The sequence below is a fragment of the Neoarius graeffei genome, chromosome 18 (genome assembly GCF_027579695.1).
Source record: "Neoarius graeffei isolate fNeoGra1 chromosome 18, fNeoGra1.pri, whole genome shotgun sequence".
Classification (NCBI taxonomy): Eukaryota; Metazoa; Chordata; class Actinopteri; order Siluriformes; family Ariidae; genus Neoarius; species Neoarius graeffei.
This window is the reverse complement of record NC_083586.1, coordinates 29,432,322-29,454,331: the sequence shown is the minus strand read 5'-3', so window position 1 is coordinate 29,454,331 and position 22,010 is coordinate 29,432,322. Positions and strand designations below refer to the sequence as shown.

The 22,010-nt window shown below is 42.4% G+C and overlaps 1 protein-coding gene across 1 annotated transcript in view; it reads left to right on the top strand.

The window, feature by feature from the left end:
- The first annotated feature begins 959 nt into the window (after positions 1–959).
- Positions 960–22,010, top strand: part of cenpq (centromere protein Q) — a 32,449-nt gene continuing 11,398 nt past the window's right edge. Inside the window, exons 1-6 of the mRNA XM_060898647.1 lie at positions 960–983; positions 1,368–1,464; positions 1,564–1,612; positions 16,557–16,656; positions 16,758–16,826; positions 16,946–17,075. Of these exons, the coding sequence (XP_060754630.1) occupies positions 1,384–1,464; positions 1,564–1,612; positions 16,557–16,656; positions 16,758–16,826; positions 16,946–17,075 (429 nt within the window). The 5' untranslated portion in view covers positions 960–983; positions 1,368–1,383. The remainder of the gene's footprint in view (positions 984–1,367; positions 1,465–1,563; positions 1,613–16,556; positions 16,657–16,757; positions 16,827–16,945; positions 17,076–22,010) is intronic.

Genomic DNA, 22,010 nt, shown 5'->3' with positions numbered 1-22,010 from the left:
TTGCATGGATTCACATGAAAATTGAAAGATATATACAGGAGATGATTCTGAGGTATGCAAAGTTTTGGGTGTGGTCATACATAGAGGGATGAGGCCAAGATCAAATAATTGATTCTCAGGAACCCTAAGTCAGAATGAGCTGAAATTTAGCATGGTGCACCTATGTGCTAATCTGTTAGTGGAGTTTTGATGATGATCAAATTCATTAAAAACCATGGCCAACTTTGGCAGACATTTGAAAGGGCTAACACTGAACTATTGTCATGAAACTTGAATGGTAGGTTCAGGTAGAGACCCATTAGTAACTGATGCAATCTGACACAAATTGGCCAAGAAAATAAAATTCTTTTTCTAGCATGATTCTATTACTGGTGGCACGGTGGTGTAGTGGTTAACGCTGTCGCCTCACAGCAAGAAGGTCCAGGTTCGAGCCCCGTGGCCGGCGAGGGCCTTTCTGTGCGGAGTTTGCATGTTCTCCCCGTGTCCACGTGGGTTTCCCCCACAGTCCAAAGACATGCAGGTTAGGTTAACTGGTGACTCTAAATTGACCGTAGGTGTGAATGTGAGTGTGAATGGTTGTCTGTGTCTATGTGTCAGCCCTGTGATGACCTGGCGACTTGTCCAGGGTGTACCCCGCCTTTCGCCCGTAGTCAGCTGGGATAGGCTCCAGCTTGCCTGCGACCCTGTAGAACAGGATAAAGCAGCTAGAGATAATGATTGAACCAAATGATAAGACATAACTTGGTTTAAAATTTGGTCTCCCAGTGAAGCTGGTTTGGCATTGACTAGGAGACCAAATGGTCTCCCAGTAACTATGTTAAAAAATGCTCTGCCTGTGACACAAACTTTGTACCCTGATTGTAAAACAACCCTTATTTATTTCTGACCTTCCTCTCACGGTGACCTTCTTAACATGGTTTCCGGAAGTGTACGGTTATTCATTGCGCATGCGCACAGAATTTGAACCATAAGCGCGAAGCAGGGTGAGTATGTGAGCAGGAAGTGTTCATGTAGAGTTACATTCTCAGGGTATTATGAGGTTTTGTTTATCTGTGACACAGAATAGCCATGTATTATACATAAAAGCGTAAATTACTGTGCGGTATTGAGAGTTAGTTGGCATTCGGATTATGTTTAGCTAACTGTGTTTATAGCAAGCGAGCTACAGATTTGTGATAAACCCAGGAAAGACACTGTGTTCACTTTCACTCCATACAGTCTGTTATTTAGTTACTCAACTGTGTGAACACAGTGAAAAGAGAGCGTTTATAGCATGCTGATATTAGGTTCATATCTCGGTTAAGTAGCCACCAGGACAGTGTGGAACCCCTTCCCTTCCTTCTTTTCCTTTCCTGTCTGTCTGTTAGTTTTGTTTTGTACAAAATGAAGCCAGCTCGAGGTTCATCAAGAGCATCAACCCGAGGTCCTAAAGCCGCCGGTCGATCTGGGAAAAGATTACAGCAAGTAAAACTGATCCATTACTTATTCTGGTCATGCTTTATTTCCAGTTTACATAGTATGTTATCGTGCAAATAAGGCAACTTGCATGTTTCTGTACTTTAGAAACCACTGCCTAATGGTGAGGGTGCACAAGATAAGCCAAGAAAGAAAGGTGAGTTTAAAGAAACTAGGTAAAGTTGCTCCTCCTCCTCATCATCATGTCCCTTGTCCAGCACTGTTGCCAGGTCAGGGTCCGTATGGACCCCATTGATCCATGTGTCATAAATAGTAAAGTATACAGAGTTAGCACTGTCGCTTCACAGCAAGAAGGTCCGGGTTCGAGCCCCGTGGCCGGCGAGGGCCTTTCTGTGCGGAGTTTGCATGTTCTCCCCGTGTCCGCGTGGGTTTCCTCCGGGTGCTCCGGTTTCCCCCACAGTCCAAAGACATGCAGGTTAGGTTAACTGGTGACTCTAAATTGACCGTAGGTGTGAATGTGAGTGTGAATGGTTGTCTGTGTCTATGTGTCAGCCCTGTGATGACCTGGTGACTTGTCCAGGGTGTACCCCGCCTTTCGCCCGTAGTCAGCTGGGATAGGCTCCAGCTTGCCTGCGACCCTGTAGAACAGGATAAAGTGGCTACAGATGATATGAGATGTACACAGATTGCACTGATAAGAAAAAAAAATACACCTATATATACACAACCCCGATTCCAAAAAAGTTAGGACAAAGAACAAATTGTAAATAAAAACGGAATGCAATGATGTGGAAGTTTCAAAATTCCATATTTTATTCAGAATAGAACATAGATGACATATCAAATGTTTAAACTGAGAAAATGTATCATTTAAAGAGAAAAATTAGGTGATTTTAAATTTCATGACAACAACACATCTCCATAAAGTTGGGACAAGGCCATGTTTACCACTGTGAGACATCCCCTTTTCTCTTTACAACAGTCTGTAAACGTCTGGGGACTGAAGGCCAATTTATGCTGACAACCCAGTCCTCGCAGACAGTGTCTGCGTAGCCCCCCCACCTTCGCAGACGCTGTGCGCGCACCTCCCAAAAATTGTGACCACCGCAGAAGCCTCGCAGACAGCGCCGCAGACAAGAGGGCTCTGATTGGTCCACTCTACATCCGCTGTACACGCACTTCCGCTTCCCTACTTTCCCGGTTTGTTTTGTTTTCACGACCGCCATTTTTAAAAACACGAGCGAAGATGGAGCAGCATGAAGAGCGGTTGATTGAGGAAGTGAGGAAGTACGGACATCTATACGACTCCAGTTCTAGTCATTATAAAAAAAAAAGTTCTAGTCATTATAAGTAACCGGAGGATAAACACTCCACTAACCACACCCACCAACTACTCCTAGCGACTTCGCGCCCCCTTGCGTTGTGGCGGTGAATAACATCGCGCACGCCTATTACTCCCCGCTCAACGATAAATTACAACTGTCTGCGAAAAGCTGTCTGCGAAAAGCTATCTGCGAAAGCCTTGTCGCACGAGCATGCAGAGGCCTTGAGGAGACAAGTTGCTCAAGTTTAGGGATAGGAATGTTAACCCATTCTTGTCTAATGTAGGATTCTAGTTGCTCAACTGTCTTGGGTCTTTTTTTTGTCGTATCTTCCGTTTTATGATGCACCAAATGTTTTCTATGGGTGAAAGATCTGGACTGCAGGCTGGCCAGTTCAGTACCCGGACCCTTCTACGCAGCCATGATGCTGTAATTGATGCAGTATGTGGTTTGGCATTGTCATGTTGGAAAATGCAAGGTCTTCCCTGAAAGAGACGTCGTCTGGATGGGAGCATATGTTGCTCTAGCACCTGGATATACCTTTCAGCATTGATGGTGTCTTTCCAGATGTGTAAGCTGCCCATGCCACACGCACTAATGCAACCCCATACCATCAGAGATGCAGGCTTCTGAACTGAGCGCTGATAACAACTTGGGTCGTCCTTCTCCTCTTTAGTCCGAATGACACGGCGTCCCTGATTTCCATAAAGTACTTCAAATTTTGATTCGTCTGACCAGAGAACAGTTTTCCACTTTGCCACAGTCCATTTTAAATGAGCCTTGGCCCAGAGAAGACGTCTGCGCTTCTGGATCATGTTTAGATACGGCTTCTTCTTTGAACTATAGAGTTTTAGCTGGCAACGGCGGATGGCACGGTGAATTGTGTTCACAGATAATGTTCTCTGGAAATATTCCTCAACCCATTTTGTGATTTCCAATACAGAAGCATGCCTGTATGTGATGCAGTGCCGTCTAAGGGCCCGAAGATCACGGGCACCCAGTATGGTTTTCCGGCCTTGACCCTTACGCACAGAGATTCTTCCAGATTCTCTGAATCTTTTGATGATATTATGCACTGTAGATGATGATATGTTCAAACTCTTTGCAATTTTACACTGTCGAACTCCTTTCTGATATTGCTCCACTATTTGTCGGCGCAGAATTAGGGGGATTGGTGATCCTCTTCCCATCTTTACTTCTGAGAGCTGCTGCCACTCCAAGATGCTCTTTTTATACCCAGTCATGTTAATGACCTATTGCCAACTGACCTAATGAGTTGCAATTTGGTCCTCCAGCTGTTCCTTTTTTGTACCTTTAACTTTTCCAGCCTCTTATTGCCCCTGTCCCAACTTTTTTGAGATGTGTTGCTGTCATGAAATTTCAAATGAGCCAATATTTGGCATGAAATTTCAAACTGTCTCACTTTCGACATTTGATATGTTGTCTATGTTCTATTGTGAATACAATATCAGTTTTTGAGATCTGTAAATTATTGCATTCCGTTTTTATTTACAATTTGTACTTTGTCCCAACTTTTTTGGAATCTGGGTTGTGTGTATATATATATATATATATATATATATATATATATATATATTTGCACATGTGCAATAGAACTACAGGGAGTGCAGAATTATTAGGCAAGTTGTATTTTTGAGGATTAGTTTTATTATTGAAAAACAACTATGTTCTTGATGAACCCAAAAGACTCATAAATATCAAAGCTGAGTATTTTTGGAAGTTGGAGTAGGGCTTTCTTAGTTTTAGCTATCTTAGGAGGATATCTGTGTGTGCAGGTGACTATAACTGTGCATAATTATTAGGCAACTTAACAAAAAACAAACATATACCCATTTCACTCATTTATTTTCACCAGGGAAACCAATATAACAACTCAACATTAACTAATATACATTGCTGGCATTCAAAAACAACAAAAAAAACAAATCAGTGACTAATATAGCCGCCTTTCTTTACAAGGACACTCAAAAGCCTGCCATCCATGGATTCGGTCAGTGTTTTGATCTGTTTGCGATCAACATTGCGTGCAGCAGCAACCACAGCCTCCCAGACACTGTTCAGAGATGTGTACTGTTTCCCATCCTTGTAGATCTCACATTTGATGAGGGACCACAGGATTTCTGTGGGGTTCAGATCAGGTGAACAAGGAGGCCACGTCATTAATCTTTCTTCCTTTAGACCCTTTCTGGCCAGCCATGCTGTGGAGTACTTGGATGCGTGTGATGGAGCATTGTCCTGCATGAAAATCATGTTTTTCTTGAAGGATGCTGACTTCTTCCTGTACCACTGCTTGAAGAAGGTGTCTTCCAAAAACTGACAATAGGACTGGGAGTTGAGCTTGACGCCATCCTCAACCCGAAAAGGTCCCACAAGCTCATCTTTGATGATACCAGCCCATACCAGTACCCCACCTCCACCTTGCTGGCGTCTGAGTCGGACTGGAGCTCTCTGCCCTTTGCTGATCCAGCCACGAGCCCATCCATCTGGCCCATCAAGACTCACTCATATTTCATCTGTCCATAAGACCTTAGAAAAGTCAGTCTTGTGATACTTCTTGGCCCAGTCTTGACGTTTCATCTTGTGTTTCTTGTTCAGTGGTGGTCGTTTTTCAGCCTTTGTTACCTTGGCCGTGTCCCTGAGTATTGCACACCTTGTGCTTTTTGACACTCCAGTGATGTTGCAGCTCTGAAATATGGCAAAACTGGTGGCGAGTGGCATCTTGGCAGCTTCACGTTTGACTTTCCTCAGTTCACGGGCAGTTAGTTTGCGCCTTTTTTTTTCAACGCGCTTCTTGCGATGCTGTTGACTATTTTGAATGAAGCGCTTGATTGTTCGATGGTCACGCTTCAAAAGCTGGGCAATTTTAAGAGTGCTCCATCCCTTTGCAATATATGTCACTATTTTTGACTTTTCTGAGTCCGTCAAATCCCTCTTCTGACCCATTTTGCCAAAGGAAAGGAAGTTGCCTAATAATTTTGCACACCTGATATAGGGTGTTGATGTCATTAGACCACACCCCTTTTCATTACAGAGATGCACATCACCTGATATGCTTAATTGGTAGGAGGCTTTCAAGCCTATGCAGCTTGGAGTAGGCCAACATGCATAGAGAGGGTAATGTGGTCAACATACTCATTTGCCTAATAATTCTGCACTCCCTGTATTCTTGGCCAATTTGAGTTTAAAGCCATGATTGCTTTGGGATAAAAACTGTTTTTTAGGTGGTTTGTCCTGGTTTTCATTGCTCTGTATCTGAAACAACCATTCATACACATTCACACCTATGGGAAATTTAGAGTAGCCACTTTAAGCATATACACAGAAGCATGGCCTCACTTTCATTTATAAATGCCTTGAGACCTCAAGAATGGCACAGGAATAGTTTTGGTAGTATTCACAATAGAAAATGGTAGTATTCACAATAGAAAATATTCAAGAGTTAAGCAATGACAGGTTTGGAAACTCAGTTGAGCGTCTTCATGCATAGGAGCCTGTTCAGTGACGGAATGCTCCTTCCCAAGTGCAGGACTAACAGACTTAAAAACTCCTTTGTCCCTCACGCCACCAGACTGTACAACTCTTCTCGGGGGGGACAGGAGGACAGAGGACGGGAAGGAGCAGTAGCCTAGCCTGACAATAAACAATACTGGACAATGTGCAATACCTCTTCCGTTGGGCCCCCCCCCCCCCCCCCCCCCCCCCATATCTTATTCTTTTTTTATATTTGCATATGCAAATACCTAATTTAATTTAATTTATCTAGAAGTTTTTCTCCATTTCTATTCTCTGTTTATCCTGTAATGATGCTACTGGAATTTTAATTTCCCTGAGGGAACCCTCCCAAAGGGATCAATAAAGTTCTATCTAATCTAATTTTCACACCACGGTCAGCGAGCGTCTGATATGCCTAATAAAATGATTCTGTTCATATTTAAAGCACTCCATGGCTTCGCTCCTCAATATCTAAACACTACTCTCTCATTTGCAGTCTCCGATCTTTATCCTCTGGTCTGTTGTCCATTCCCAAATTTAAAATATCAGTGCTTTGGGCACAGTGGTGTAGTGGTTAGCACTGCCGCCTCACGGCAAGAAGGTTCTGGGTTCGAGCCCGGCAGCCGACAGGGGCCTTTCTGTGTGGAGTTTGCATGTTCTCCCCGTGTCTGCGTGGGTTTCCTCCGGGTGCTCCGGTTTCCCCCACAGTCCAAAGACATGCAGTTAGGTTAACATAGGACGGCCTTGGGCTGAGGTGCCCAAGAGTGGCGGCGCATATGTATGCAGCGGCTTTGCTCTCCTGTGATGAACTAAATTTCGTTGTACATTTGTGCAGTGACAAAGGCATTCTATTCTATTCTATTCTTTGAACTCGTCTGTTATCTTTTATATTCATGTAAATTTCCATTTTGTTAACTGTCTCCCCATCTGTCTTTTTTGCTCGTTCTGTAATCATTACTCTGTAAAACATCCTTGCGTTGGTGAAAGGTGCTATATAAATTAAACTACTTGTTGTGAATCAAGGTGCTGTTCCTTCTGAACGCAGGATTCGCAGCAAACTAACTTGGGTGTTATTAGATTAGATTCACTTTATTCATCCCACATCAGGGAAATTCACGTGTTACAGTAGCAAGAAAAAGTCAAACAGATAACAAATAAAACTGAAATAAAAATTAGACAAACGAAGGATTAAATACAGAGGGCTATTTGCATCATCTGCCGTGATATAGAAAAGAAAAAATTGCCTTATTGAGAGGCTCGGGAAAAATTACAGGTAGACTCTGTATATATATATACACACACACGCACATACATAAATAACATTTTTATATATATATATATATATATATATATATATATATATATATATATATATATATATATAAAACAAATATAATAATTAGTGCTGTCAAAAATGTCGCGTTATTAACGCGTTAACTTGACTCAATTTTAACGGTGATAATTTTTTTATCGCGAGATTAACGCCCTGTGACATGATGTAGGTTTTTCATAAGCTTTTGAAACTGCCAGGAACTTGGAACAGAAAACCGATAGCAGCTAGACTGTAATGCCACGCCCCGCACAGCCAGAGTCCTTTGCCCTCCTCCCCCCAAAGAACCATTGGGGGCAGGGCGCGCTAGTAGAGATGGGATTTATGGCTCTTTGATGGGATCCGCATCTTTGTGATCCGTTCTTTGAAAAGAGCCGTTCAAAAGACTGGCTCATTTGGCTCTTTTTAAATATTTATTCAGTTTTAAGAAGACAGCGTCTAAAGAAGCCAGATCCTTCTGAACTGTAAACTCAATGCTATCCCAGAAATCCTTCCTGTAATATGCAAATTTGTCCGGCTCTGATTGGACAGCGCGACGCATCAACAGGCAGAAAGTGTAAAAGTACAAAATGTGTTAAGTGAGCTGAAACAGTAAAGATCAGATTCAATGCAATATTTATCAACGAACAACTTAAACTTAATATAATAGTGTACTTTATATTGTAATCAAGCATGTCAAGCCTACCGTCACTGTGAGTTGTAGACTAACTCAAGCAGTAGATCACTTCACTCATGGTTCTTTTGCTAGCACCGGTGCTCGGCTTAGGTTCACTTTGCAGTGGCTGTGTCAAGACATGTTATGCTTTGCAATAAAAAAACCATTGGTACAAAGCAAGCCCATTCACGTTTTTATGCTGATAAGAGAATTACAATGTTTTTTTATGTGACAAAAATGTGCGATTAAATTGCGATTAATCGCGAGTTAACTATGACAGTCGCGACATTAATCGCGATTAAATATTTTAATCGCTTGACAGCACTAATAATAATATATAAATATAAGTATGCATAAAAATAGTTTAAGGCCTATATTATTGCACATAATAATTGCATCGATGAGAGGTGGCAGAGGTAGTAGTGGTGAAGTAGTGCAAATATAATGACAAACAGGTTATTGGTGCTACGTTACAAGTTGTGGGTGTTATACAGTCTGACAGCAGCCGGTATGAATGACTTGCGGTATCTCTCCTTCTTACACCGTGGGTGTAGCAGTCTACTACTAAACGAGCTGCTTAAAGCCCCCACAGCCTCATGTAGGGGGTGAGAGGGGTTATCCATGATTGAGGTCAGCTTGGCTAACATCCTCCTCTCACCCACCACCTCAGTGGAGTCCAGAGGACAGTCCAAGACTGAGCCAGCCCTTCTGACCAGTTTATTAAGTTTCTTAAAAGAAACTAAAGAACACCAGACAATTGCACATTATAACCAATCATGGACATCGAGTTAGTCCCCCTTGTGCTGCTAGAACTGCTGCTCCATTTTTCTGGGATGTCTTTCTATTAGATTCTGGAGCGTGGCTGTGAAGATTTATGCTCGTTCAGCAACAAGAGCATTAGTGAGGTCAGGCACTGATGCTGGTCAGGAGGTTTGGGGTGCGGTCAGGGTTCCACATGGATCTGTGAAAGACACTCGAGTTCTTCCACCTTCATCAACCTGGTTTATCTTCGAGTTGGCGAAGAACCACATCCGAATGTAACGGTCAAGTGTCCGCAAACATTTGGGTATATAATGGATTTTGTACTTAAGCCTTGGTCACACCAGGCCGTACGTGCTCCTACGGCTGGTCTACGTGCAAAAAACGCAAGAAACACACGGAGGGCGCGCGTGTGACGTGCTGATTTTCGAGCCGTAGACTGGCCGCAGACCGGCCACAGAGGTTCTTTGTCATGTCAAACTCTACGGGCGCTTACGTTTTTTTCAGGTTGCAAGACAAACTTACGGCCAACGTGCGTCTTTCTCCACGAACAAAAAAAATGCAGCGATTTGGGAAACGCCAAAAATCGCACGGCCAAAAAATCGTACGTCCAGTTGTGACCTAGGCTTTACTAGTTCCAATTTTCAGACAGACTTTGAGGACAGGAAATTCTGTATGTAAACATTTTATGTTCCAGCAGGTGGGGGAAATGGCCTTGGGGCAGTTTGCACAGCTGATGACAAACGTTTGTATGAAAGTGTCATTCTTCTCTGGAAAGAGTGTGTTGGATGTTGAACTCTTGCTTTTAGTACAAACTTTGTTATAGATTATAGATAATTTTTGAGTCAGTACAAAAACACTTTAGATTTCAAATCATTAGTTTTCCAGCACAACATTAAATGTCTCCGGGTGCTCCGGTTTCCCCCACAGTCCAAAGACATGCAGGTTAGGTTAACTGGTGACTCTAAATTGACCGTAGGTGTGAATGTGAGTGTGAATGGTTGTCTGTGTGTCTATGTGTCAGCCCTGTGATGACCTGGCGACTTGTCCAGGGTGTACCCCGCCTTTCGCCCGTAGTCAGCTGGGATAGGCTCCAGCTTGCCTGCGACCCTGTAGAAGGATAAAGCGGCTAGAGATGATGAGATGAGATGAACATTAAATGTTACAGAAAAAAAAAAGTTTGTTAATAAGGAAAGCAGCATATTACACACGAGACACTTTTCAGACAAAAATATGATGAAGGCTATTGTTACAAAAATAAGAAGGAAGTATGACTGTCCAGAAGAACTGTGGCTGGTTGTGTAAGATGGTCAGTAAAACCTACAACTCATTTCCTTATCAAACTGCACTCATTGTACCCAAGACTACATTTATTTATTTTTTTTAAAGCAAAGGGTCATCTCATAACAAGCATTGACTTTTTTCATGCATTACTGCTTATTGATCTTTATGCCTTTTTTTTTTATGTAGAAACATTTCATTTCATTATTTCTGAAGGCATCTTTGCTCTACAGCATTCCATTGCATGTGCCTAAGACTTTTGCACAATACTGTAAATTGCGCAGTTGAAATGATTTGGTCTGTATGCAAACACACCTCCCCGAAACTAACCGAAGAAATGATCTTGAGTATGGAGTCGAGTGTTTGGACAAAGTGTGATTAGACGCGCATGTCTTTTTAAAATGAAGCCAGACTGAACACAGCCTGGACGCCATCGTTGGTCGAGCGAACTCGGATAAACTTGACCCGTTCAACGACATCCATCATCGTTGCTGGGAGATTGGTTGGTTGGCACACCCAGTGTCTGAACAGAGTTGATCATTATGTTGTCATGGGACGACCCACACGAAGATGGCCATGTCGGGGGGTCCAAAGGAGCAATTCACCAAGTTCTTGTTTAGCGCTGAAGCAATGCCCAGCGAATCGCAATCTGTGTTCTCTCAGAGTCTCTGATATAGCTGCACTTTGGTGGGGTGGTCACGCATGTTTAATATGGCTCGCAGCATGCGCGTATGTCCCATCGAGCTTTGACTCAAGTGCTTTTGTTAGAGTCCAGGTTGTGGCGCCCTACATCAATACGGATTCAACGGTTGCTCTGAAGAAGGTACGGTGGATATAAAAAGTTTACACACCCTGTTAAAATGATAGGTTTTAATGTTGTTAAAAAAAAAGAGACCACGATAAATAATTTCAAAACTTTTCCCACCTTTAATGTGACCTATAACCTGTACAATTCAACTGGAAGACAAGCAAATTTGTTAGGGGGAAAAAAATGTGTACAATAAGCTGGTTGCAGAAGTGTGCACACCCTTAAACTAATACTTTGTTGAAGCACCTTTCAATTTAATTACAGCATTCAGTCTTTTTGGGGGCGGCACGGTGGTGTAGTGGTTAGCGCTGTCGCCTCACAGCAAGAAGGTCCTGGGTTGGAGCCCCGTGGCCGGCGAGGGCCTTTCTGTGCGGAGTTTGCATGTTCTCCCCGTGTCCGCGTGGGTTTCCTCCGGGTGCTCCGGTTTCCCCCACAGTCCAAAGACATGCAGGTTAGGTTAACTGGTGACTCTAAATTGAGCGTAGGTGTGAATGTGAGTGTGAATGGTTGTCTGTGTCTATGTGTCAGCCCTGTGATGACCTGGCGACTTGTCCAGGGTGTACCCTGCCTTTCGCCCGTAGTCAGCTGGGATAGGCTCCAGCTTGCCTGCGACCCTGTAGAACAGGATAAAGCGGCTAGAGATAATGAGAGAGTCTTTTTGGGTCGGAGTCTATCAGCCTGCCACATCTAGACTTGACAATATTTGCCCACTCTTCCTTGCAAAAATGCTCCAAATCTGTCAGATTGCGAGGGCATCACTTGTGCACAGCCCTCTTCAGGTCACCCCACAGATTTTCAATTGGATTTACAGTTAGGTCCATAAATATTTGGACAGAGACAACATTTTTCTAATTTTGGTTCTGTACATTACCACAATGAATTTTGAACAAAACAATTCAGATGCAGTTGAAGTTCAGACTTTCAGCTTTTAATTCAGTGGGTTGAACAAAATGATTGCATAAAAATGTGAGGAACTAAAGCATTTTTTAAACACAATCCCTTCATTTCAGGGGCTCAAAAGTAATTGGACAAATTAAATAATTGTAAATAAAATGTTCATTTCTAATACTCGGTTGAAAACCCTTTGTTGGCAATGACTGCCTGAAGTCTTGAACTCATGGACATCACCAGACGCTGTGTTTCCTCCTTTTTAATGCTCTGCCAGGCCTTTACTGCAGCAGTTTTCAGTTGCTGTTTGTTTGTGGGCCTTTCTGTCTGAAGTTTAGTCTTTAACAAGTGAAATGCATGCTCAATTGGGTTGAGATCAGGTGACTGACTTGGCCATTCAAGAATATTCCACTTCTTTGCTTTAATAAACTCCTGGGCTGCTTTGGCTTTATGTTTTGGGTCATTGTCCATCTGTGTTATGAAATGCCGACCAATCAGTTTGGCTGGATTTGAGCACACAGTATGTCTCTGAATACCTCAGAATTCATCCGGCTGCTTCTGTCCTGTGTCACATCATCAATAAACACTAGTGACCCAGTGCCACTGGCAGCCATGCATGCCCAAGCCATCACACTGCCTCCGCCGTGTTTTACAGATGATGTGGTATGCTTTGGATCATGAGCTGTACCATGCCTTCGCCATACTTTTTTCTTTCCATCATTCTGGTAGAGGTTGATCTTGGTTTCATCTGTCCAAAGAATGTTCTTCCAGAACTGTGCTGGCTTTTTTAGATGTGTTTTAGCAAAGTCCAATCTAGCCTTTTTATTCTTGAGGCTTATGAGTGGCTTGCAGGGGAGTTAGAAGCATTTTTAATGTGGGGGGGACACACTGGCGGGGGGTCCTCCGCCAGAAAATTTTTAATTAATTAGATGCCATTTCCTGCATTCTGGTGTATTTTTAACAGGTTGTTAAACACCTAATTTTACCTACAAAAGTCACTTAATTCAATGACTATTTTAGAGACTCTACAATAAGTCCTCATTCAACTAGTCCATATATTCATCAGCCTGTTTTTAAACCCACCGCTACGCCTAAGATAATGAGATGAATGTGACACAATTTATCACCAACAATGACTTAATGGGTGCATTTTACTTTTTATTTTGTGTTTTCTATTTAGTTTTAGATGCAACACAACATGCCACTGGGCCAAGCAATAGTGACACTCAACTGTATGTTTAAAAATAAGAATATTCATAATTTCACACAATGACCAGGCATGACATGGCATCATGCAAACTTCATAACACAAAATCACAGTGTGTCAAGCAACGGTGACACACAAAAAATAACTTCACACAATGAACAGGTGCAATTTTGTTCACCACCAGCAGTGACTTTAGTGGGTGCATTTTACTTTTTTCCGATTTAGTGATACTCATAACAAAAATAGCATGGCATCATGCAGTCTTCATAACACAAAATTACACTGGGTCAAGCAATGACACATAAGAGAATTTCACACAATGAGCAAGTGCAGTTTTGTCAACCTACATGCAATGGTGGTACTACAGTAGCATTTACAGATTAGTATAACAAATAGATTTATAGATAGAACTCCTTATATTGGTGCCACCACAATTTCTACCACTTCATAACTTTTATCCCCCTTTCCTTCACAATCCACCTGGAATAACATCCATCTCTCTCCATTACGTTCCTTTCTACTATTCCTTCCCCATACACTGATTTCCCATGTTACTTTCCAGAAAACTGCTAAAGACCAGACAAAACAAGGAATCAATAAATATCATCAGAGCAGACTTGACCTCATTCTTAGCATTACAGTAAGGCAGGCCTACTGGGTTTGAATTAAATGATAGCTAAGGTTAAGCTAGCTGATACATCTCCTAACATTGACTAGACATTTCCATTGGGACAAAAAAACCCTGTCCTGTGGGGAAATTCTGACTGACTTTCCGCTTCTTTGTAAAGAATTTCCTTATGTCCATTGTGTCTGGGGGGGAGCAAATACTGCAAACAATTCATCATCAACCAAGAATACCCCATTTCATTGTTTAGTTGAATATTAATTTAACGTGGCCTAGGGTTAATTTTGAGGGCATATAACAAAAGAATAAGGTTTTAGCAAAAGCTAGACATTGTGAGGTTGCAATGGGGCTGACGTCACCTCCTCCACTTTCCAGCAGCTGCACCAACATTTCTGTGCTCGCGCTGAGATTCACTTCACTCGCGCGCGGTGAGCTGTTGTAGTGGATTTTCAGTGGTCTGTGTATTCTCTTATCGATCAAGTGGAATGGATTCTTTCACGAAGCAATAGAAACGGCGCTGGGTGAACTAATATTTTATGTTAAATGTGGGGGGTCCAAACGAAGAATTATGAAATGTGAGGGAGACACACCCCCTTCACATTCAATGGTGGCGACGCCCATGGTGGCTTGCACCATGCAGTGAACCCTCTGTATTTACTTTCATGCAGTCTTCTCTTTATGGTAGATTTGGATATTGATACGCCTACCTCCTGGAGAGTGTTGTTCACTTGGTTGGCTGTTGTGAAGGGGTTTCTCTTCACCATGGAAATTATTCTGCGATCATCCACCACTGTTGTCTTCTGTGGGCGTCCAGGTCTTTTTGCAATGATGAGTTCACCAGTGCTTTCTTTCTTTCTCAGGATCTACCAAACTGTAGATTTTGCCACTCCTAATATTGTAGCGATTTCTCGGATGGGTTTTTTCTGTTTTCGCAGCTTAAGGATGGCTTGTTTCACCTGCATGGAGAGCTCCTTTGACCGCATGTTTTCTTCACAGCAAAATCTTCCAAATGCAAGCACCACACCTCAAATCAACTCCAGGTCTTTTATCTGCTTAATTGAGAATGACATAACGAAGGAATTGCCCACACCAGCCCATTAAATAGCCTTTGAGTCAATTGTCCAATTACTTTTGGTTCCTTTAAAAACAGGGTGGCACATGGTAAGGAGCTGAAACTCCTCAACCCTTCATCCAGTTTTAATGTGGATACCCTCAAATGAAAGCTGAAAGTCTGGACTTTATGTCCATGTCCATTATATAACTATAACTTGAATATGTTTCAGTAAACAGGTAAAAAAAACAAAATTTGTGTCAGTGTCCAAATATATATGGACCTAACTGTAGGTCTGGGCTCTGGCTGGGCCGTTCCAAAACTTTTTTGGGGTCATTATCATGCTGAAAGATGAAATTCCTCTTCATCTTCAGCTTTCTAGCAGACACCTGAAGGTTTTCGGCCAAAATTGACTGGTATTTAGAACTGTTCATAATTCCCTCCACCTTGACTAAAGCCCCTGTTCCAGCTGAAGAAAAACAACCCCAAAACACGATGCTGCCACCACCATGCTTCACCGTGTCTATGGGGTTCTTTTGGTGATGCGCAGTGGTGTTTTTGCGCCAAACATACCTTTTGGAATTGTGGCCAAAAAGTTTAACCTTGATTTCATCAGGCCATAACACATTTTCACACATGCTTTTGGGAGAGTTGATGTATTTTTTTTTTGCAAAATTTAGCCAGGCCTGGATGTTTTTCTTTGACCCTACCTCATAGTCCAGACATATGGAGAATACGGGAGATTATCGTCACATGTAGTACACAACCAGCACTTGCCAGAAATCCCTGCAGCTCCTTCAGTGTTGCTGTAGGCCTCTCGGCAGCCTCCCTGACCAGTTTTCGTCTTGTCTTTTCAGCAATTTTGGAGGGACGTCCAGTTCTCGGTAATGTCACTGTTGTCCCATATTTTCTCCACTTCTTGATGACTGTCTTCATTGTGCTCCATGGTATATCTAATGCCGTGGAAATGTTTTTGTACCCTTCTCTTGACTAATACCTTTCAGCAATGAGATCCCCTTGGTGCTTTTGTAAGCTCTCTGCGAACCCTGGCTTTTGCTGGAAGAGGCAACTGAGTAAATGTCTGAACTTTATTTGGGGTTAATCAGAGTCATTTTAGTTGATGGCAGGTGTGAACCCAAAAAGACTGAATGCTGTAATTAAATCAAAAGGTGCTTCAACAAAGTATTAGTTTAAGGGTGTGCACACTTATGCAACCAGCTTATTGTGCATTTTTAATTTGTTTTTCCCCCCGAACAGATTTGTTTTTCAATTGAGTTGTACAGGTTATAGGTGACATTAAAGGTGGGAAAAGTTTTGAAATTATTGATCGTGGTCTCTTTTTTTTTTTTAACAACAGAAAAACCTATCATTTTAACGAGGTGTGTACACTTTTTATATCCACTGTACGTTTTAGGTGGTTGGGAAGATTGGATTTCCACACCATATTCATTTTGTTGAGGGCAGTCCAAACTTTAGCAATACGAATGCTGAGGTCTTTTTTACTGGATGCTATTTCACTGCCGAGGTAACAGAAAGATTCGACGTGTTCAATGGATTCACCTGCTAGGGTTTGCATTGAGCCTTGTTGGTTGAAACACATGCATTTCCCCTGGACATAGACATCCCTATAGCTAACTAAAATAAGTTTATCTGATAGCTCTGTTGCCTAGTTGTTCTTACTATCCTCTTATTATGACTCAGCGCCTGCAGAGCCAAGAAAGGTGAAAGGTCAGGAGAAATGGAAACCACTGACCAAGTCCTCCATCGTGGTCCTCGACAACATGCTGAGCTTGTCAATACTGTGAGCAACCTACTGACCTTTTACTGAAGTTCATTTCTTCCTGAAATGACTTAGTTTTCTTCATTTTCAGTATTTGAGTGTCTTTTTATTCTCGTCGATAGATCTGTTCTCCCAGTGAAAAGAAAAGAAAAAGAGGAATCACAGAAGCACCTTAACTCGGTGAAAGACCAGTAAGAAGCATACAAAATGATCTATGCTTATTTTCTTTCTCGGACATACATTGAAGCTGTTACTGTATGTCATTAGAAAAATGAGCTGAAATGTTTTTTTTTTTTTTTTCTTATTTCAGATTCCTAGCTATATGTTCTCGACTCCCAGTGCCGCCTCAGAAACATGGAAGCATGATGCAGGCGTCCCTGCAGTTCCACAAAGAGAACCAGAAGGTGAAGCGTGGCAAAGATAATATCGAGGCATTAGAGGTAAGAGAGTGAGAAATGTTCGATGGAGGTTTTAATGCAAGCTTTAAATAAAATCAGTTCTTATTTGTCTATACACTGTGTGATGCATTGAAATGCCAGCTTTAGAAGCACATGGGGGCTCAGATTTTTTTTTTTATGTGATTCACCACAGCTACTAAGGCTCATACTAGCCAGCCATGACAAATAAGTAGCCAGCCGGGGGGGGGGAGTAAACACAAAATAAACTCCTGTGCACGCAATTCCCAGGATTAAATGTATTTTCCACAGACCATTTATTTATTGCAGGAGAGCATTATTCAAAAAACGTTCATATTATTATTATTATTATTATTATTAGCCTAAGTATGCCTGCATAATAGACAAGCTATATTAACTTCTCAGACATTTGCTCTTATTATTATTATTATTATTATTATTATTACTACAACATATTGCATCTTTTTTTATTCATTAGTGTATGCCAGATGCTAATGCACCAATGAAAACTGTGATTTGCGCACCGAAAATAATTGGTAATAGGCTATACAAGCTCACATAGTGCATCATGAGGCGTTCCTGGCTTGTAAATCTCTTATTTTCGGTGCATGACACATTCACGCAGCTGAGCATGCTATGAATTAACAACGACAACGGTCTGCAGTGGCGGCTACACAATTACACACTCAGCGAACATTTCTCCATTTGTGTATGAAAATACACTCCAACCACTCAGTTTGGTTTCATTTACAACCAACGGTGTCTTTTGATGCCAGCACGTAATTGAACGAGAGAAGACTGGTTTACCGGAGACAAAATAAGCGTTATCTCTGCTTCTGTTCCCTCCGATGTCGCCTCCGACACACTACTGCCTCCGCCGAGTGCGCGCGCACACCGCATGTCGGGGCCGCGGATGAGTTACTCTCCCTTGATCAACGAAGTCGGCAGGGAATTTGTGGTTATTATCGGTACAAACAGCGCGAACCACAACTTAAATGAGTGCGGTTCAGTTTGACATTATTGTCAGTCCGTTAGATAAACATTTAATTTTATTAAAATCGAAAATTAATATTTAGAGCCTGTGGGCTACAAAAATAGTCATTAAAGTAGCCGGCTGGACTTAATTGTGTAGTCGGCTGTATGGCCGGCAGCCGGCGCTTGTGGAAAGCCCTGAGCTACAGTATGTTGACGACAGAAAACGATTTCTTTACCATTTTTGCCACCTCTCTCCATGTGCCCTCGCTGGTTGTGGAACAGGGATGAATTGCAAAGTCCACTCCTGGGTTTTGACCCAATACTATGCTTTTTGGATAGTTGAGTAGAGTGTGACATTGCAAGGGACACAGAACAGAGAGGTGTAGACCATTTCTGATCCACCTGATCTCACCTTTGTTGGCTTGTTTTATGAAGAGTAAGAACCTTTTCTAGATTTGGTCTAGAAAAGGTTCATTAAGCCATGGCCTAATGGTTCAAGAAGCAGTTTTGGGACCAAAAGGTTGCCACTTTGATTCCCTGGGCCGGCAGGAATGGCTGAAGCACCCTTGAGCAAGGCACCTAACCCCAGGCTGCTCTGGGTGTGTTGAACATCGCTCTGGATAAGAGCATCTGGAAATGCCATTAATGTAATATAATGGTCTGATTTTTCCTAGAAAAACTTGTTGAGCTTACATGTCTAGCTATTTCTAGAATTAACAAGGACAAACAGTTTTAACCACACATAATTGTGTTGTCCCTCTTATATTGCACCGCTACCATTAGTACAACCTGTGTCCCTGCTCATTCATGCAATTATCCAATCAGCCAATCATGTGGCAGCAGTGTAGGTTCAGTTAAAATTCACATCATTTTGAATAATGTGAATAAAGGGCCTTTCTGTGCGGAGTTTGCATGTTCTCCCCGTGTCTGCGTGGGTTTCCTCCGGGTGCTCCGGTTTCCCCCACAGTCCAAAGACATGCAGTTAGGTTAGTATGGGACGGCCTTGGGCTGAGGTGCCCTTGAGCGAGGCACCTAACTCCCAACTGCTCCCCGGGTGCTGTTAGCATGGCTGCCCACTGCTCTGGGTATGTGTGTGTGCTCATTGCTCACGTGTGTGTGTTCACTGCTTCAGATGGGTTAAATGCAGAGAGGAAATTTCACAAGTGTGTGATAAATGAAGTCTTTCTTCCTTCCTACCTGCCTACCTGCCTGCCCGCCCGCCTACCTACCCGCCTACCTACCCGCCCACCCACCCATCAACCAACCCGCCCACCCACCCAACCAACCAACCAACCAACCAAGACCTTAAACTGTATGTAATGCCTTATTGCAATGCTTTAAAATGAATATATCATTAGTAATGACCAAAATGAATTAGGGATGGCGAAAACTAAAAAAATCTTGACCGACCACCGAGCCTCATTAGCCAGTTAAAGTCGGTTAACCTATGAGTTTAAACAGGGATGCAAACGGCGCGCCTTTTGGCGGATGCCGCCTTTTTCACGGCTGAATCGTGCAGATCCGATGATTTTTTTTTTTTTTTTTTTTTTTTTTTTTTTTTAGGGGGGGCGTTGGAGTGTCTGAATAATTTCATCAGAGTAAATTCTGTATTAAAATTACTAAATAAGCAAATGCCGTTACAGTCCATGAAACATAGGAAGTATAAGTATGAGAAGAAAACAGTAAATCAGAAAGCTGCGCATGTTTTCGTGGAAGCTGCGCAAATGTGCGCAGCTTTCTGATTTACTGTTTTCTTCTCATACTTTCTATTTTTCATGGACTGTAACGGCATTTGCTTATTTAGTAATTTTAATACAGGATTTACTCTGATGAAATTATTCAGACACTCCAACGCCCCCCCCCCCCCCCCCCCCCCCCAAAAAAAAAAAAATCGGATCTGCACGATTCAGCCGTGAAAAAGTCGGCATCTGCGCCTTTACGCTACGTTCACACTGCAAGGCTTAATGCTCAATTCCGATTTTTTTGTGAAATCCGATTTTTTTGTGAGGTCGTTCACATTAACAAATATATGTGACTTGTATGCGATCCTCAGTATGAACGAAAAGCGACCTAAAAGTGTTCCGCATGCGCATTGCAGGATACGACGACGTCACACGCAGTGAGCATGGCCAGTGTTTACGGAAGTAAAACCGCCCCGTTGTGGTATGACTCATCCAATCTAGCTTGAATAGCTGCATCCCCCCAAATGGAAATCGGCTCCCTAACCTCTGCGTCCTTCCATTGAGAAGATTCAGAACCTTCACAGCCCGAAGCGTCCCTCGCATTGATGTCATGTGCAGGGGTGCAGATACGTTTTTTGAACTGGGGGGGACAAAGCTGCCAGCAAACCAACCCCAACCCCGATATGCCTGTCAAACTTGTTTTGGGTTACCATAGCAACCAAGCTCGAGCTCGCAACCTGTGCAGTCTGCGCAGCTCAACCAACCGAATATCAGTCTTTGTTTTATGTGAGTTGTTGCAACTATGTATACACTGCTGTGCACCTCAATAAACCGAATGGTAATTAGTCTTTTGATTTTTCCGTGAGGTTTGCCTTATGCAAAGAAAGACAGCATAGACGTTTTTTCCCTATAAGTGGGGGGGACCGAACGAGGTGAATTTAAATCTGGGTGGGACGAGTCCCACCCTCTATCTGCGCCCGTGATTATGCGCCATGTTGTTGTAACTTTTTTTGAGAGACCCGCCGCCTACTTCAGCGCAGAATAGTGACGTTTGTGGCTTGTTGATGACGTGTAAGTCGGATGAATGCGACCTGGCGGTTCAGACTGAAGTCGCATATGAAAAGAGCGGATAGGAATCGGAATTAGGACCACATATCCAAACGGCCTGGGTCGGATTTGAAAAAATCGGATCTGTGTCGTTCATATTGTCAATAAAAGATCGGATACAAGTCACATATGGGTGAAAAGATCGGATTTGAGTCACTTCAGCCTGCAGTGTGAACGTAGCCTTAGTTTGTGTGGAGAGATATGATCTGCAATAACATGCATTGTTGGCTACAGACCGAAACATACTTTCAGAATGCACTGCCCAAGGCATGACTAAACTCCATGTGCCTTCTAATAATAATTAAAAAAAAAAAACAGAATAGTAATTTGTAAGCTAAAAAGCCTGTGTCTACACTTTTTCTTTCGCCGAGTGGCAGCTGTGTTCAACTGGGGCGGGAGGGCGGGACATGACTGAATGGGTGTTTCTGATTTGTCAGCTGCCGTCCTTACACCGCATGGCACGCCCCAAGCGTTTACAACACAGAATTCCAGGTTCTCCGCTCCAAAATCGGCAGCTTCAAAATGATTGATTTTTTTTTTTTTAACCGACAACCAAAAAAAAAATTAACCGGTTGACGTTGATTCGGTCAACCACCGGTCAAACGGTCATCGGTTAACATCCCTAAAATGAATTAATAAAGCAGGGAAGAAAATAATATTAATTATGTTGTTTTATTATCAGACACAAAACTTTCGATAAATCGCAGCGTCCGGATCCTGGAAAAAGGCAGCCTTGCCTCAGGGCTAATCTTGCATGACGTCACGCGTGGAACCCCGGTTATCTGGGTCATTTCAGTTCATCTGACTCCGTGCTTGTTTACTCACTGAAATTGGATATTGTTGAATTCTTACAAAAATAACGATGTGAAAGCGCCAAGTTGTGTTTGAATGTTCAAATCCATATACAACAGGGCATTCAGTTCACGAATTTCCAAGAAATGAATCTAAAGCGAGAGTGGGTGAGGTTTGCGCAAACGAAGCAGGCAGATTTTGTGTCACCTACTACTAATAAATCTGATTCATCACCACCAGAACAACGGGGAATTACTGGAGTAAAAAGAAACCCATTGATTTAATAAATGACATTTGATCTGACATTTGGATAGTTCGTCGATTACCCGATTATCGCCCACTTCATATTTTCTTTCAGTAATTACACTGAATAAGTGTATGCTTTAAAGATTATATTTCTGCA